This window comes from Indicator indicator, chromosome 9 (assembly GCF_027791375.1).
Source record: "Indicator indicator isolate 239-I01 chromosome 9, UM_Iind_1.1, whole genome shotgun sequence".
NCBI lineage: Eukaryota > Metazoa > Chordata > Aves > Piciformes > Indicatoridae > Indicator > Indicator indicator.
The window spans coordinates 18,013,900-18,032,953 of record NC_072018.1 but is presented as its reverse complement, the minus strand read 5'-3'; the positions used below and the strand labels follow the sequence as shown (position 1 = coordinate 18,032,953).

The window sequence follows — 19,054 nt, the reverse complement described above, 5'->3', positions numbered from 1 at the left end:
ATCATTCCACAGCATCTAAAATATATAAAAATAAATATCTACAGTATTTACAAAGTATGATACAATCCAATCTAAAAAGACTTGTAAAGATGTGTTCTTTAGCTCATACTGAGGTAAGTAGGTTTCTGTAAGACTGAGAAGAAAAAGAAGAGGCAGTCATTTTGAAGGAATCCCTTTGACCAGTTGTAGTCTGTAACAGGCTAAAAGCATGTGTCATTCTCTGGTGGTCTTGCATGAACTGAGCCAGTCATCCTTGCTGTAACTCTGTCGAGGTAAGTTTAGTTATGCTAGGGATGAACTTGTCCCAGTCTGCATTCTCTTTGTTACCAGAATCATCCGCAGAAGCCCTCACAGCTTCATCCAAATTTGAAGTCATGTTTATCCCTGGTATGTGAAGATGCAGTTCCACTGATTTCAGTGGGCTGATTATAGCTGGGATACCTGTAAGACAAAACAAAGACTTTGTTTGTACCTGATGTTTGTATCAGGTAGCTGACTGGCTCACTTTATGATTGTCATTCTGAACACTGTGGGTGATGATCTATTAACAAAATAGCCATAAAATATTCCAAATTGCACTTGCAAATTTTAAGTCAAGAATTCTGGACTTAAATGTATGGTGATTTCTGACACATAAACCTTGATTTCCTTACTTTAAAATATGTTTTCTCTGTTCTCCTACTTATTTAATATGCATTTTTTGGTAAATTGCCCAGTGGTTCCTTATCCAGATGCCACTGTGACCAAGAGAGAACTGCAGCTTCCCATGTACAAATCAATAACAGAATCACAGAGTAGTTTGAGTTGCAAGACACCTTTAAAGATCATCTAGTCCAACCACATGGCCGTGAGCAAAACACAGGCAGTGAGACAAAAATGATGACAAATAATAGAGTAAAATAATCTACAGTCATACTAGCATCTGAGTTTCATGGCTGTAACCTTGCTTCTGCCATATGTATAAGAATCACAATGCTGCTGGAGAACAGCAACCTAAATTCAGGACACAAACATTCCTTCCATAGTATGTGAAAAGAACAGACTTCTTCAGAGATAGGTTAGACATACATTTTAGGAATAGATTAAGTTTCCTTGGGGATACCAATTTCTTTGTTATCAATATGGAGCTTATATAGTCATAATCTATAGTGTCTGAGGTAACTTTAGATAAGGAACATTCACATCTCTAGGAGATGAGGGATGAATTCTGTACTTGCAGTGCCTTGCAAAGTCCTGACTGAATACAGCATATAAGGAAAAATATCAAATAATAAACTATATGCCATTTTCCATCCATCCACAAAGCTAGAGAACTGCACAATCATCTAATTGTTGACCCAGAACTGGGGAAGCTTGAACAACTTCTGCCCTCCACTTCAGATCGTGTTTGTTTATCAGCCAATGTAGGAAAAAATCAAGAGTGGCTTCACAACTGTTCCTGAATACATACAATAACTCATCCAAGAGAAAGAAGAACAGAAAATGTGAGAAATTAATGTGGATTTCTTACTTGATCAGCGCAACTCACACCAGAACGTGTCATAAGTAGATAATTAGAACTAGTCAAGGACATTCAGGCAGTTCAATTTCTACATACTATTTTGGTTCAATTATTTGTTATAAAATATACCCCACTTCAGAGATTAGCTCTGAGTAAAATATGGATATTTATAAACACATCGGAACTCCAGTGAAATGATTTTCATACTTTCAGGTACCTGTTCTTTATTTACTTAGGAGTCTGAAAGAAGTAAGGATCCAAAGAAAATACATATATAAAATATTATTACTTTACCCTCTTCCCAGTTACAACTCCACTTTTTAAATAAATGAAAAGAAAATTTGTTCCATCAATATACAAAGTTGTAGCACATTCTATAAAATATTTTTTTCTAAGTTACTTTTCTTAGAGTCACTTTTTAATTGTAAGCATTCTTCTCTCACTTCATTGTGCTCATATTCAAATATGGTTGCATGCATAATGAAATTTTACTTCCACAGCATCAAAAGGCATAAGGACAAGTGTAATACCAGTGTATAATAAGTGCAGTACCATTTGCTGGCATTGTGTTTATGCTGGTCAATACAACATGTTCTGAAAGTTTTGAAACATTATCAACATTGCTGATCTGGGTGGTCAATGATTTCCGACTCTCTGTACTGGCATGACCTCTGGTGAGTCGTTCATCACGGTGACTGCGAATGCCAAAGATGCAACAAGAAAATGCTGCTTTAAATTCTTCTCTAAATTTCCCTGTCAACCACAAATAAGACTCATGAAGAACTTATAATGTATAAACTGCGTTTCATCAAACTTTACAGATTAGGAAAAAAACAGCTATCTAAAGCAAAATTAACCCAACCATCCAGGTCTTCTTCTAATACAGAAGTAGGAAATCACAATTTCAAGACTTTGGAGAAATACAGAAAAAAAATAACTTTTATAAGAGGATATGTGAGGTGTGGTATGAAGCCTAAATTATTCTTGGATAGATTGAATGGACAGACTAGAACGATTTATGGAATCATATCACGGTTAATCTGTTAGTCAATAACATATCTAACAAAACCAATGACTGAATCATTACTTGACAGGTGAAATGAGATGGCATGGCTAATGTGTGTTTCATCTCGGATACATTTTGAAAGAAGATTCAACCTCTTCAGCAGCCCATTCATCTGCTTTAGGGGCTCAGAATAAATTGTTCAGATCATCCTCATGTTGCACATGACAAATAAATGAAGGGGCCAAATGTGTAGTGAGTATCAGTAGACTTTTGCCTCCCTGTATTTAACTGTAATACCACCTGTTCAGGGTCTGATTCTGCTGTCCATAGCCAAATAAGACAAATGCAAAGTAAGACAATTCTGTACTAGTAAGTCAACAGCATCCTGCCTGATTCTTTGGTCTTGAAAGCAGTTGGTGCAGTCTGGTCATAGAAGTGCAGCTTCCAAAACCCAATATCTGCATATAAAATGCCTACTAAAGACAGCCTCTGGCCTGTGCTACCTTCCAGACAGTATCCAGAGGGTATTTAGGGTAATGGCTTTGGTTTCAGTCCAAAGTCATGCTAGGGGTTTCTCTGCCAAATTAATGGCATGGACTGTCAAATTCAAGCACTTGGACTCAAGCCCTGGCATTGTTTAGTTTACTTCTAGGTAGATAGCCTGAAGGTAATGGGATACTTCAGGCAACTTGTTCCAAGAAGAAGATCTAGCTCCCACCAGAGGAGTTGGGCTGATGTTACATAGCCATTAATCTTATTTGTTATGGCTCATTATGTTCAAACTACGCATTAAACTTGAATTCTAGGTAACTGTAACTTACCACTGAGGAAGTTATAAATAATAGGATTGGCTGCACTGTTTGCATATACAAGCCAGTGTGAGAACATGAACCAGGCATATACAGTTTCTCTGTCATCAGCGTGATTAAACATTCCAAAAACCCTAAAAAAAAAAAAAAAAAAAAAAAAAAGTAAACCTGAAAGATGGCAAAATTAGAAATCATACAAAAATATTTGGCAACTCCTGGCTTAATTTTTTCTCTGATGATTATTTGCAGTATCACAGAAAAGCAGATACAATAGTAATATTGTCACTTTTGTGAGAGAATGAAGTCCTCTCTCCATCCCTCAGCCTTCTGTATGGTTTAGCATAACAGAGTCCCTCAGTACGTTTTTTTTTGCAATGGTGCAGATGCATGTCTTTTCTGCTAAGTAACCAAAATCAGCTGGTGTCAGATAAGCCATTGAAAAGATGGGAAAAGTTGATTGTGACCTATTCATGTCACTGAGGTTCCTGTCTCTAGGCACATTCTCTAATAAACAAGGACACCAGAACTGAAAATGCACTGAACTGGCTTCAAAACAGGCCACAGCAGCAGCATCTGTCCTCCAGAGAAACATGCTTTGCTTGAATTCCTTACAGCTTACTTTTGCCATCTAAGGGAAAATTTAACTATGGGCCTATTCAGCTATCGTAGTTGTGGCAGCCTGTTCAGTTCCTCTGTGGTGCAGATCATAGGTGGCCTCAATTCCTTTCTGGAAATACTTCTTTTGTTCCACATTGTGTACTAAGAGACCTAAATTAGCCCTCAGGAAAGTGCCAGAACTGAGTGGAATGTATTTAAGACTTCATAGCCAACTTGAAACTGTTCCTTTAAAGCTAAAATGTTCCTCAAGCACCAATAGCAGGCTGGTCATTTTTTGGATATTCAGATCTGCTATGTGTCATTATTTATCAGTATTCCAGAGGGCTCATGAGATATAATTATGCTGAAGCCTTAGCCTGTCAGGCACTGAACAAAAACAAGAGTGTACATAATTACATCTCAAATGAAGAGGAGAGAAAAAGGTTAAAAGGTAAAATATAACTTCATAGGCAGACTGAAGGGTTAGCCTAAAGTCTTCAAACTGTGTACGGCAGGGCTTGGGTTTAAATCCAACATTTCACAGCACTTAGAGCCAAGCCACAAGAAAATACTCTACTGCTAGCCTTCAGCTGCTGCTTTAGGCAAATACACTGTCCATGGACATATTAACAGCAAACAAGCTGCAATCCCATGTAAATGACAAGTTGTAATGAGGAGATGCAGGAGATAATTTTCATGTGGAAGTGTTTGCTAACAAGGGTTTCACATTCTGGCCTTTTTTAAAGTACTATGGATAGGTTATATATATGTGTGGCTTTTTTGCAACTGTATGCTTATTTTCAACTGTTTTATCAAGTGTTTACATACTGGAATAAATGTTACCTTTTCAAGACATTGAGGATGCTAATTGGTAGATAGCAAAGTGCAAAAACCAGGAGGACCACCATTAGCATACGTGCTGTTTTCCTTCTTGCACGAATCTGCTTTATTTCAGCTGCCACAGCGCTAATCTTTGACTTTGTTGATTGTCCCAGCCCTCGGGGTTGTGCTGAAGATTGCAGAGGCTTCCACTTTTTCTGAACAACAGAAGATGTTCCTGGGATCTAAGAAAAGCAAAATAAGAGGAACTTTGAAAAACTGTCATCACAGGTAGCTAACAGACAAGCGGACATACACAGCATAAGCTTGTGGGGAGAAGTAGAGTTTTTTTATTAAATTAATCAACATAGCTGCAACAAACAAACTCAATTTCAGGCACACTTGAAGGACCGCATAAAACTTTGTGTTTTATCCAAATATATGAACTAATATATTAAAAATTTCTTCCCTTGCTTGTGTCTTCAGGCTATCCCACTTACCAACTCCGTTGCTGCAATTATGTTGATACAAAGTTCTATATTAAGTGGTTTGCTTTCTGGCAGAGCAGTTTATCTCATTAATATGCTGCTAAGTTAAGGCTCTAAACAGCTTTTCAGCACTGGAAAACAAGAATTTAAAGCCTATGTGATATCTAGATGACAATGAAGCACCTAAAGACATGAGAGTTGAAGTGTGGATCTCTCTGCAAAGAGCTCCAAATGAATACACAGCTGTGAATAGAAGGGAATCATGGAAGAGTGGCAAGATATAGGAAGAAGTCAGTCAGCCAAAGACATCTTGCAATGGGTAGATATAACAAAATGCTATTAAAAATCTCGGGGTTTGTTTTCTGTGTCTTCACATAAACTAAGCCAAATGAAGCAATTTTGCTTCAGTTCTTCAAAATTATTTCCTGCTTGCAGCCAAATAGGAAAGACTATAGATGGCAAAGACTTTCTCAGAGAACTCTATTGTAATGGCACTTGTAGTGTTTTCAATTATGAAAACCTTTTGTGTAGAAATGTAGTTTCATTCATGCATAGTGCAATTGTCTGTGGGGAGACTAGTCTCACAAGTGTAAAACAATTCATGTTTAAAAGTATCTGCAAAATTCAAACTGTGTATTGTAACGGTTTAAATATCAGGGTTTACCTACAAAAACTGACCAGAAAGGAATGAAATTTTTTATATTTTAGGAAATAAAAATGAACGAAAAAGGGAATGGTTGTTCTAAAACAAAAGCACACACATTCTGAATTATTCTAGAATAGTTCCTATGTTGGTTTGGGGGTCTTCTTGTGAAAAGCTTCCTTGCACAGACAAGCCCTTAATTTCATATTTATGTGCACCATCAAATCTGATTTACAGCTACTGGAACATTTTGGCAAGGTTGTGTTGTAATGAACAGGAAATCTGTGAAGCAGAACAGGGGATATATTATGGCATTTATTTTTCATTAATGTGTCTATGGACATAAAGCAAAAAAAAAAGTAACCTCATGCACTTACTCCTACTACAAGTTCTCACTCATGCAGTTGAAAACAGCATTATCAGCTTCATACCTGGACATGTCTGTCCTCTTGCAAGGGACTTACTGTACTCAGTTGTAGGGTGCAGTACTGCTGAATGTCTGTCATGTACTACTGAGATAATATGATGCCTAAGATTCTGATTCTGGCATATCAGAGGCACTTTGGTATTCTGTTCTCTAATTTGTAGGAGCTTTTCCTTCTTTTTTTCAGTCATACCAAGTTGCCATATTGAGCAGGAATTGGAGATGTAATCAGAGAAATTCAGCCTAATCTCTCCCTCCTGATTATGCCAAAGATTAATTTCAAGAAATCAGTGACCAGCTTTCACAGTAGCTAGATGTAATTTAGATGAAGAGAAACATTATCTTGTTCAGAATTGTGAACCTGGATGAGGGAACACAGTGCACTGTCAGCAAGTTTGCTGATAACACAAAACTGGGAGGAGTGGCTGACACACCTGAAGGCTGTACTGCCACTCAGTGAGACCTGAACAAGCTGGAGAGTTGGGCAGGGAGAAAATAAATGTAATACAACTGTAGGGTCTTGCATCTGGAAAAGAACAACCTCATGTACCGGTATAGGTTTGAGACTGATCCAGTGTAAGGGAAAGGTTCCTGGAGGTCCTAACGGACAGGAGGATGACCGTGAGCCAGCAATGTGCCGTTGTGGCCAAGAATGACAATGGCATCCTTGGATGCATTAGAAAGGCTGTGGCTAGCAGGTCTACAGAGGCTCTCCTGCCCCTCTACTCTGCTCTGGTGAGGCCACATCTGGAATATTGTGTCCAGTTCTAGGCCACTCAGTTCAAGAAGGACAGGGAAGTGTTTGAAAGAGTTCAGTGAAGAGCCACAAAGATGTTTAAGGCAGTGGAATATCTCCCTTATAAGGAAAGGAAGGAGCTGGGTCTCTAACTTGGAGAAGAGGAGACTGAGGGGTGATCTCAATAATGTTTATAAATATGTGAAAGGCAAGTGTCAGGAGGACAGAGCCAGACTCTTCTCAGTGATGTCCGATGATGGGGCAGTGGATGTAAGCTGCAGCAGAGGAGATTTCATGTGAACAAGAAGAAAAACTGTTCCAATGGGAGGGTGAGAGAACACTGGAACAGGCTGCCTAGAGAGATTGTGGAGTCTCCTTATCCAGAGGCATTCAAAATCTGCCTGGATGTGTTCCTGTGTGACCTACTTTATGTGACCTTGTTCTGGGAGGGGGTTTGGCCTAGATGATCTTTCGAAGTCCCTTCCTATCCCCAACAGTCTGTGATTCTGTGATGGTCTGTACCTGTGTATGTAAATAGAAGGGTATATTCTCATGTTTAGTCAGTCCTTAACAGCAAGAGATGATCAAAGGTATGACTGTATATTGTATAATCTCATTGCATTATATATTTATTTGCTAAGTCCTCATGAGTTTGTATCAACAGCCTTTCAAAAAATCCCTGTTTTCTTCAGTCTTTCTCTGGCATATACCTGTCCTTTATTACTGTTACATCAGTAGGTAGTAACACAGCAAGAATTTTATCCGAAAAAAACAATAGAAGAGCTATATGCCCACAGATGCATAGCTGAACTGGCATGATTTAAGGAGCATAACACTTCAGAAGTGGGTGTGCATGTGTCTATGTGTGGGCTGCCCATGAAAATGGCTGGGTCACCATCCCTGGAGGTACTTAAAACACATATAGATGTATCACTTAATGGTGTACTTGGCAGTGCCATATTTATGGTTGGTCTTGATCTTAAGGTTCTTTCCAACCTAAATATTTCTATGATTATATGTATACAAGTATACACATGCCAGCATAATGCATATATTTGCTTTTTGGTAATGAATTACTTGTAGAGATAATTGTGGAGAATTTATACAATTTTGATGGCTCACTAAAAGCCCACTAGATGTGTCCAAACAGGTAATAAAAGTTGGAATTTATTTTCTTATGCACGGTTCTTGTACACTGCAAATTATTATCAAGGGGTTTATAACCAGAGGAAATCCAAATGCAATGGCAAATTGCAAAACAATGGTAGGGTATATTTCGTCTGCTAAAATAAAAATGGGTAGGGTTCCTAGTTATTAATATGAGTAGGCTTCAGTGTCAATGCATTTATACATTAGTAAATTGAAGCATACAGTACAGAACTTGGTAATATAAATTAAGTATCAAAATTTTCATCATAAATCCATTCAGTCCTATTTATTTCTTCAGAAGTGACTTCTACTTAAAATCCACAAGAGAACGTAGCCTTCTGTATTCCTTGCTAGTAATTAAAATAAATTACTCAAAATCCCTGGTAGTTGTGGCATGATTGTGCTTGTCTTTACAAAGATGAATTCAAAGATTGTAAAGCTTATACTCAAAGATCTACTTGAAAGACACAACCAGTAATTTTAAGAGCTATTACACAAAGTACAGTAAGGATAGCTTGTAAATCTATCTCACCTTTTAGTTACTTGAAAATTTGCACGCACAACACTCCCTTTTAAAACAAAAAGAACTCATAGAAAAAGTGTAAGGCATAGTGAGCATCTACTGCTTGCTGTGTTTTTCTGCTATGTACATTTGGAAGGCTTACTGTACTTTGAAATAGGATCACTATAATTAACTGAAGTTCTGGTGAAGAGAATGATTTCTTAATTGAAACTATTATCTATCCATTTAAAGCACTGCATTTGTTTGCTTTATATCACTGATTATGGCACACCTGTTGCACTTAGAAAGATGCCTGATGTCTGCAGCCAAATTGATAACGCTCCTGACAGGGCAGATATTATGCCCTGGCCCAGACAGCCTCAAATTTGGATGGTATCAAGCATAATAGTGAGAAAGAAATTATTCATGCCGATATCTTTGATGGAAATGTCAGCCAATGTTAGAGCTATTTGAGACAATAGGAGAGGGAATACCTTGCATCATGTCTTTAATGGGATGAGCTTATTGTCCTTTACAGGATGGCAGAGCAGGGATGGCAGAGGACTACAGCTTTAGATAAATCTTGGACTAAGAAGAAGACAGTAGAGAGAACCAGAGACTGATGCACGACAGATAACTATTCATGCCCAGAAAATTATTCTTGAGATGACACACTTCAAACTGTTGCAGGAGGAAAATATTCCTGGAAAAGGTCATCCTGTATTTGTCACTTCAATTCAAAAGTTCCTTTTGTGATTGCTTGCTTGTGATTTTTTTGTTTAGTATTTCAGATTTGCTTCCTGTATTTTTAATTTTAACCTTGAAAAAATAGTTATCCACTTAAGAATGTATGCCCTTTTTTTGCCAATTATTCACATCAGATGTTATTGGTTACAGTCAGCTTCACATCAGGGAATTCCACTCTCACAGTTCTGGTAGATGAACTTTCTAGTCTAACTTTTGTTCAGATTGCATCTGCTATGAACTTGAGACTTTGTAGAATGAAAAATAAAAATAAACTATTGTAGACTATTAACAAAATGGGAAGCTCAATCCTAACTTTTGACAGCTACAGGAGATTTTAGTGGTATAAACAAGGTCACCTAAATTATTTTGGTAAGCATGTCAGATACAATGGTAAAGCTCTTTCTTCTGCCTATAATCAGTCTTTCTGTTGCCTTTTTATCTCTCTCCTTCTATACCCTTTACAGATGTGAGCAAGAAGCAGTTTACAGTCATCCTGACTGCCTTCATTTTTTATTGCATCTCAGTTGGCCACAAGCCAGCAGTGTCACTGAACATGACAACAGCGCTGGATGTAAAATTCCAGACCCTAAGTGTGAACATGACGCATACAGAGAAGAAGGCTGTACACAAGAATCCGCATATAGTCACAACAGCAAGCAAATAGAGATAGTGTTAAGTGACTTACCTGGCGACACCACAGCTTTCGAAATATTTGCAAATAGGCCAACACCATAAGACACAGTGGTGCCATGTATGTCACCAGAAAAAAGCATGTGTGATACATTTTGGGATAAACCTCAGCTGAAAAGAGAATTCAAACAAGTACATTTAAATATATATATGTTCCAAAATCACTTTAAGACAAATTATTCACATATTTATTTTTTCAAACATAATAGGTTATAATAGAAGATGTATCCTATAATATTATGGTCAGGATTGATTTTTTAATCACTTCTGTACAGATTCTGTTTCTATTATAAACATGCTTTTATCTCAAGCATCTCTTATATCACATTTTTTCTTTCATATCACATTATTACTTTAGGTTTGAAGCCTTAAGAAGCTTTGCTTTTTATTAAATCAGTGAAAGATAGAAAATTTCATTATCTAACAATAGCTAACTAATTATCCAAGCTACCTCATCTTTGATGCATTTATCAGGTTGTCTACCTTTAGGTTTAATTCTGCAAAGGTTACTATGCATCCCAGGGTAAACTGATAGGCTTTTACCTATAAACAGAGAATGTAGACTACAGCATCATGTGCTTTCACTTTTGCATCGTCAAATGTAGTTTGGTATTACCAAATGTTGGTATTAATTACAACTTAACAATTATGGATGGCCTCATAAAAAGAATGAGCATTATGGAGAGAGACAATAAGTAGCCAAAAAGAAACTGTGCAATCCATAAGTGGCAACTCTATACATTGCATTTTGACTAAAGAAGAAGTATTTATGTTAAATTTCAGAACTTTCAATTGTTCCAAGATGATATAATCTGCAACTAAAATTCTGTATTGATTGTGGGTTTAATAAAAGAAGAAAGAAGGAAAGAAAGAAAGAAGGAAAGAAAGAAGGAAGGAAAGAAGTAAAGAAAGGAAGAAAGAAAAGAAAGAAAGAAAGAAAGAAAGAAGAGAAAGAAGGAAGTAAAGAAAGAAGTAAAGAAAGAAAGAGAAAGAAAGTGAAAGAAGTAAAGAGGTAAAGAAAGATAACTAAAGAAAGAAATAAAAAGAAAGAAAGAAGAGAAAGAAAGAAAGTGAAAGAGAAAGAAAGAAAGAAAGAAAGAAAGAAAGAAAGAAAGAAAGAAAGAAAGAAAGAAAGAAAGAAAGAAAGAAAGAAAGAAAGAAAGAAAGAAAGAAAGAAAGAAAGAAAGAAAGAAAAGAAAGAAAAAGAAAGAAAGAAAGAAACATTGCATTTTTGAATCAAACTTATTTTCTGCCTCTTAAAGTGACTGAGGTTGTGGTTGCTATTAAAAGAGGTTCTTGTGCATGCCCGAAGAACAAGGAGATCACAGAATCATAGAATCATTTCAGTCAAAAAAAACTTTTAAGAACATTGCTTCCAACCAGTTGCAAAGATTTGGCTGGTAACTCTCATAACAGAGAGGAGTACATTATCAAGGTAACTCCATGCTCACCCTCAGAACAAGACTCATAATATTAAACTCACTTCTGGGCCTGAAAGTGCCAGCTCATTCACCAGTCAGAAAAACTTGAGTATCAGGGAAACATAAACTTGCTGTAGAAAAACCCAGCCCATATTCATTGGCAGGAAGTGTAGTAGAGATGTTGCCATTGATATTTGATCAAAGCAGCAAAAATTCAGATGAACAGCATTTGGCTCCTTACTTGCACTAAGATCCCATAGCAAACCAGCTTACCAACTATTAATTAGCAGCTGCAGCTACTAGCTCTTGTCAATGTCCTTTGGGGAGGCAGAAAATTTGGTGTAAGGTTTTTTTTACAATTGGTGAAACTTGGGTTTGTATATTGACTGGTGATCTCAAACTTGGTTTGCATTCCTGAAATACAGCTTCAAGGCAGTCCTGTTAGGCAGAGAAATACTGAGATGTATGCTTCACAGGTGGAGAGATTAAGGGGAAATTGGAGTAATGTGACTTACTGGGATCATGGGAGGTCAGAGCTGAAAGTACATTCTTTCTGCTCAGAAGGAGGTGACACCTGCCTTGTCAGTGCTCTGCAGGCATCCTGACCCCTTTCAGGTAAAAGGATGGTACATATTTAAAAGGCCATCTGGAGTTTATGGCTTCTAATTTAGCATTCCAAGTAAAGCAAAACATTAAATGAGCCTAGCTATCTACAAAGAACTGATGGACCAAGTTGGAGGAAGATCCCAACATTTGCCTTTGAAGTTTAGGCACCTGGAAAGTGCCAGCTGCTAAACATCAAAGGGAACCTGTCCCTCCTCCACCCAGGGCAAAGCCCTTTGGAGAACTTTTCCCTAAGATGCATGACTCTGTTTAGCTTCTTAAGCCAAAGAAAGGCTTTAAAGCTGTTGACAATCACAGCAGCAAGAAGGAGGAAGGGCTGGTTTGGGATACCATTCATTTATCAAGTCAGTGAGTTCCAGGCTCCTTGAATGAGAACATCAATCAATCTATAGTCTTGGTAATATATCAGCTGCCTGTCTGGGACTGCTGAACCTTTTACTGTCAAGCAGAAGAGGAGAAAACTGTCTTTGCCTTCCGTGGTCACTTAATGGGCTTCAGGACAGGAGGAGGTCATTCTTAGCTGGAGTAACCATGTCTTTAAGAAGAAATTAATGATTCTTACATCACTGGCCACTCTTCTACTGAAAAGGGAGAAGGGAACAAAAAGCAAACAGATTGTCATGGGGACTGTACTAGGGTGAAATTAGCATTCCTACTTAGCACCAGTCATGTGGTGGTGTAATTATAATCCACCTGATAAAGGGTCAGTGTGCTAGAACAAGACTTCTGCTGCAGGGGTCATTAAACAAGTCTAAACTTTTCTAAAAACTCTTTCTTGTCACTGTGTTCCAGTCATAGGCTGTTGTTCAGTGAAGTCAGGAGGAAGACTGAAACTATGGCACCTGGATTTTTGCCATAATTTTACTATATTTGTGTAAATCCAAATGTACGTGTATACATATACATATGTACACACACAACCCAGACTCAAAAGATTTTGATATCTAGCAAATGAAATATTCCCTTAAGCCATAAGTACATAATGAAACTGGTACTCTTGACAGCTTCCTTAAGAAGAGATAAACCCAACAAGACTATCAAGTGTTTTGAGCATCAATAACATGTTCCCAGGTTGCCCTGCATGAGGAAGATACATATAAAATTTTGGATTTACCAACATAGAAATATATTTTTAGAATAAAGCTTAACAACTAAAGATATTAGGAAGTGGGTGCCCATAGTAGAGAAAATTCAACCACACAACACAGACCCTTCCAAACTGTGTTCCTATGTCAGAGTACTTACAGTTAGCTAATACTAAAATTACATTTTCAAACCTGATATATTATGTTTATCAGTTCATGAAGACACCAAGCATAATTTTAGCATTATCAATATCTTTTTTTTTCCTGCATTAAAATGTCGCACAAGTTTTTCCTTAAATTCTGATCACTTCAATTAAAAGGATGTATAAAACTCCATGTATTAATTAAATGTCCAACTATTTGTTTTCCAGAATTAAGACAATATGTTTTTGTACTATTTTATGAGTAGCTTAAGAGGAAATGGAACACAAAGTCTTCCCTTCATTTCCATTCAGTCATATAGTTTGGGAAAGGATTATCTCTGTGTTCTTTTTATCGTTTGCAAAGGGATTGGCTGATGCACTTTGGCTAAAATTCATTTTGTGAACAACTCTAAGACAATATATTTAGCTTACTTGGACACATGCTGAACTCATTTTAATATAATTTTCTTTTATTTTGGCACTTTATCATCAAAATCAGCACATAGCAATTACAGACTATTATAGAACTGTGGCCAACACTGGCTCCTTACGTGAGCCTTTATAGGTCACATGTTGGATCCTTCTGTATTCCCAAATAAAATATTGTTATTAGAAAGTACTGAAAATGAAAAGCCCTCGGTCTAGAATTGGCAATGAATTTTATAGTCAGAAATGCCAGAAACAATTAAAAAGAAATTGAGCCCTGTTTTAGGCTAAACTATTACTCCATTTGCAGTTGCTGGCAGCTCTCCAACAGCATGCTTGAAATATTATTAGTCAGGGTGGCCACTATTTTTTCACTCTTAAGGAGCCCAAGTGTCACAGTGCTGATCAGATCTTCCTTCCAGATGCTCATCAGATTTCAGAAGATGGACCTATGTGTGAGTAGTGGTGTCTCCTGCTTTGATGTCTCTGACATTTTCCTGGACATGGCTCCCTGTTAGTCCTCCATAGCACCTGATGTTTCAGTGGCCCTGAGTTCCCAGAATTAGAGTAAACTTCCAAACCACCTTGAAAAATCTCATTAAGCACCCTCTTGTTATGGGCCCAAGCCTGACAATTTACAGTTTAACATCTCTGGGACATATGGTGTACATGATGCTTTGCAAAGATTTCATCAGACCCTAATTTTAGACAACATAAATTATATGCAGTTCTAAATAAAGCAGTAAACACCCAAATATATCCCCTTTCCCCTAAACTGACTCTCCTATGGGATTTCTTGAGGATCTCTGGAGTGCACTCAGTGTTTATGTCTCCACTTTCTCTTTGCAAATATGATTTATTTGTGGGAACATTAATTTCTTTCTTCTTTACCTTAATAATTAGCTTTCTTTGATCCTCAATGTTCCCATACTCAAAAAAGGCAAACGAAATACAACAACAACAACAAAAAAGTAACTGTTTTCCTTGCTATTAGCAAAGTATTAGCTTTTTATTGCTTCTTCTGTCCTCAAGGCTCACCAGTCTTTTCAAACTGCTGTCCTGTTATCCATGTTCTTTGGTTCTTCTGTTTTGGAGCTTTTATGATTTCAAACCTTGGTTTTCATCAGAAAAACTGGCTCTTCTATGCTTTGGCCTAATTTGGTGTATTTAGGCATTTTGAGTTTAATGCAGTTTAATGGATTTTTTTTTTTTTTTTGTAGCTAATGACAGTCATTCTCCTAATGAGTGTTAAGGAATGATAAGGAATATATATTATATTTTATCCTCATTGATAACATATGGTTAAACCTACATTTACTAACAGGTCCACAATTTGAGCAACCTACTTGTAACTTAACACATAGAAAAGTTCTTTTCTCAAGTTATTATGCTAAGCTATTATTGGAAAGTGGAAAGAATTAACTTCAAGGGTAGATAAAATGCACCATCAGAATAACTAGTAATGATGTAACATCATCATTAGAAGAATAATTAATTAAAAAGGCAGCAAAATAAAAGTAGGATTGTTAACTGTCAGTAAAATGAAACAAAACTTTAATGCATTTTTAATTCTTTAATTTCATGCTCAATATAAATTTAAAAATAAATACATTTTGGGGGATGTTTGCACTTCATTTCTGAAGGCACACAGACAAAAAAGAACTTAATTATATGCACAAATATGTCTTTGTTACATCCTTTTTTAGCTCTCTAAACATGCAAATGAAGGCTCACAGGACACCCTGAAGATCAGTAGATTTCATTTTTGGGCAAATTGACCCCATAGGAGCAGAGCCTTGGAAACAAACAGAAGTTTTTTTCTTTTGCATAATGGGTGCTTCAGCTCAGTCCCATAGGAGCTGGAACTACTTCAGTGCATCACTGAATGAGGGGCTCTCTTTAAAATAGTTCCAAGGCTACTATGAACTCTGTACTTCAAAAGAAACACTTTCCTGTTGGGAATCAAAAAGTGGCCAATGCAGATCTGAAAATCCTGAGATTGTATTCCCTAATGAAATGCTCTCCTGACTCCTTAATTTATTTACTACATCATTTTCATCTCCTAGGCTGATTAAAAGAATTTCTGCTGCAGAATTAACCTAGAAGGGATGAAGGGATGGATAACTAATTCTGCAGCCAAAATGAATGGACACAGATTGTACTTGGAGTGAATGCTGTGAAAGAAAATAGTCACATAAATACTGAAGCGTCCAGCAGCGGACTGGGATATTAAATTGCTCACAGATGAAGAAAAACACTAGAAGTAAAGAGCAGATGTGTCCTCTGCAATGGAACACCAAGTACAATATTCAGTACTTAGCAGACACTTCCTCTAACCTCCAAACTTTCAGCATATCTTTGCATGCAATGAGTGCCAGCTAGCTAATGCCATCTCTGACTCCTCGTCTTGTCCCAGAGGACTAACTGGGATGCAGGAGATAAAGAATAGGAAATGTGACAGCCAGTGTCTTCTCATTAATCCCCTGGTGGCCCTGTGGAGGCCATTAGCATGGGAGCAACTTCCAAAACAGCACATGGAAGAGCCCTCAAGCTGCTTAAGATAATTTATCACAATAATTAAGTGCAGGTGATCCAGTTGTATTTTATCTTAATTGTTCACAGGACTGGAATCTTCTACAGAGACAGCTCTAGCAGAGAATCTGATTGTGTTTTAGTCTGACTCAAGGCTGTTAAAGAGGCACCTTTTAGATATATATTTTGGCAAACTTGGCTTTATTTTCCTGTGTGTGAATAATGGTTTTACTGATGGTCATTATATCCAGTGTCAGAGTCACAGCATGTAATTCGTACCCTCTGTTAGCTTTGGAGTTATGCCAAGGCCCACCAGAGTTGAGTCTTAACCATTTGAGTGGGTGGCTAATACCACTTACTGTGAAGAGGGACAAAACAGACATAGTTAATCCCTGGCAACCCTTAGGATTTCTCACAGCTGAATTCAGATGCAGAACAAGTCTGATTCAGAGTTAACCAGAAAGGCAGAATTGCACTCCTTGGACAGGATAATTTGTAACTGATTATATTTACAGGATTATTTAAATGATCTTGTCCATGACAAATTTCAAATTGTAGACCATTTCAATACCCCATATTGATGACACCTTTTCACATTCTCTGATGACATACAGTTTGCATTGAAGTCTCAGGAGATAACTATAAAGATGAGTCATAGATCAGCAATTAGAAAAAGCAATAGCTCAGGTAATTTTGTTCTCATGTAGTTATTTCTTCAGGCTAAACACTGAAGTCTTTGTAAACCTGCAATGTCCATCACTCACAGAATTATATAAGCATAAGCATTTAAGGGAGGGAACATTTCTACCCTCTGGGAAACATTAACATGGTCAATATGCAAGCCAGCCTCATTAATTTAAACTTGGTTTCAAATGTACTTTAAGTCTTAACAATACCAAAAAACCCCAGGATTTCACAGTATTTGAAAAACAGTAGTTCTAGGAAAGCTTGTATAATTAAGAAAGTTTTGTGATATGTTTATACAATCTGACTGCATCTTACTATGCCCAGATACTTTTATTAACAGCAGTACAAATTCAGTCTGTATGGTCAATGACACACTCACCTCCCCAGTGCTCATCACACACCGTGAACAAGGTGGTTTTATTGGCTAATCCTGGGAACACACTGCTGCACTCCATAACAATAGCCTGAGGAATCATTATGATGCAGGACACAATCCAGATAATTATAATGCTGTTCCTTGCTCGCTTGGCTGTGCTTTTAAACATCAAAGGGTGACAAATTGCATACCATCGATCCAAAGCAATGCAGCTGAGTGTTAGTACAGACACAGAGACTGAAACCGTCTAAAGAAAAGGAAATATTAAGCAAATGTAAATGTATTTTTTTCAGAGCTTTAAAAATTACATATCGTAGATTTTCCCCAGAGTTTTAAAAAAATATTTGTATTTTCAACAAAATTACCTCTTTACATGTAATTATGAAATAGAAATTATTCCCAGAAAAAAACCAAACCAACCAAACAACAAAAAACCCCATCACTTCTTACAGAATTACAACAGATATCCTCATCTGCTGTAGTCCTATTGCAACCAACAGGACAATTCAAAGATTAGTGTGCTACACAAACTGAATAAGTGTAGCAGCGTCAGATTCTGGAAGAGCAAATTTATGCAATTTAAAATTTGCAAAAGTTTTTTTCTGAAAAATTACTTCTAAAACACTGCACAACTAATTAGACTTTTTTTTTCTGTGTAGAACAATTTTGCTTGTTTGTTTTGTATGTCATATTTGGATATCAGTACCATCATTTTGCCTTTTCAGTTTTCACAGGAGCAATGGAGATTCAGGGTCTCATGAACAAAAAAATAAACAACAACAATCAGCTTCAGGCAGACTAAGTAATTTTACATTTTATTCACTATAGGAAATAAAATCACTTTGGGTTTACTCTTTTGCTCTGTACACTAGGTGATCATTTCACTTTCTCTTCATCATTTCTTCCACTAGAATGGAGGCTTTGAGCAAAAATTGTGTGATTTCGATTGCACCAAGTAGAGAACATAGCTGCTGGAGAGAGCTGTTGCCCTTGATAAAGTGGCTCTTCAGCCATATGGGTATCTGCTGAAAATATAAATTGTGCTGGAAGCACAGAGCTGATCACCTGCATACGTTCAGAGTTCTGCTTAATGCTTTTGATTTATAATGACTGGAAGGACAAGCACTTGTCATTCTAGTATGCCCAGTCAGTTCATCTAACCAGCTATTCTTAGAAAAGGTATTTGTCAATCATTTTGATGCAAATGATCTCACAACTAATTAAATCCACTGGTAAATGAGTGTTGGGAAGTAGTGCTTAAAGCAGACAATCTGATCAGCTCCCAGTGAACCTGGATACTTTGATTATTTCTAAAGAAATCAAAGTAAGTCACTGAACATATATGAAAGCCCAAATTTTCTTAAGAAGTTTGGATTCGCTGTCCTGGACCCTTGTGAAGCTGTTTAGATCCACACACAGAGTACAAATTACCATAATTCTATTTATAGGCATTTTTATTGGTTTATATCCCTTTTAATTACAAAAAAAAAAAAAAAAAAAAAAAAAGAGAGCTTCAGACATTCCAGAAAGTGTTTTAGCCAAGCCTTAACAATCAGATGGCCTAAGAACAATATCTATCAACCATAAATATATTCAGAAGTGAAAGAGTCCTTTAATCCTCAACATGGACCCTGATATACCTATTTCAG

The 19,054-nt window shown here is 36.9% G+C and overlaps 1 protein-coding gene across 1 annotated transcript in view; it reads right to left on the bottom strand.

Moving 5' to 3' along the window:
* Positions 1 to 247: 247 nt before the first annotated feature.
* HCRTR2 (hypocretin receptor 2) overlaps positions 248 to 19,054 on the bottom strand; it is a 33,686-nt gene continuing 14,879 nt past the window's right edge. The window contains exons 3-8 of the mRNA XM_054383721.1: positions 17,409 to 17,652; positions 10,107 to 10,222; positions 4,757 to 4,977; positions 3,329 to 3,450; positions 2,054 to 2,254; positions 248 to 441 (exon numbers count right to left, since the gene is read on the bottom strand). Of these exons, the coding sequence (XP_054239696.1) occupies positions 248 to 441; positions 2,054 to 2,254; positions 3,329 to 3,450; positions 4,757 to 4,977; positions 10,107 to 10,222; positions 17,409 to 17,652 (1,098 nt within the window). The remainder of the gene's footprint in view (positions 442 to 2,053; positions 2,255 to 3,328; positions 3,451 to 4,756; positions 4,978 to 10,106; positions 10,223 to 17,408; positions 17,653 to 19,054) is intronic.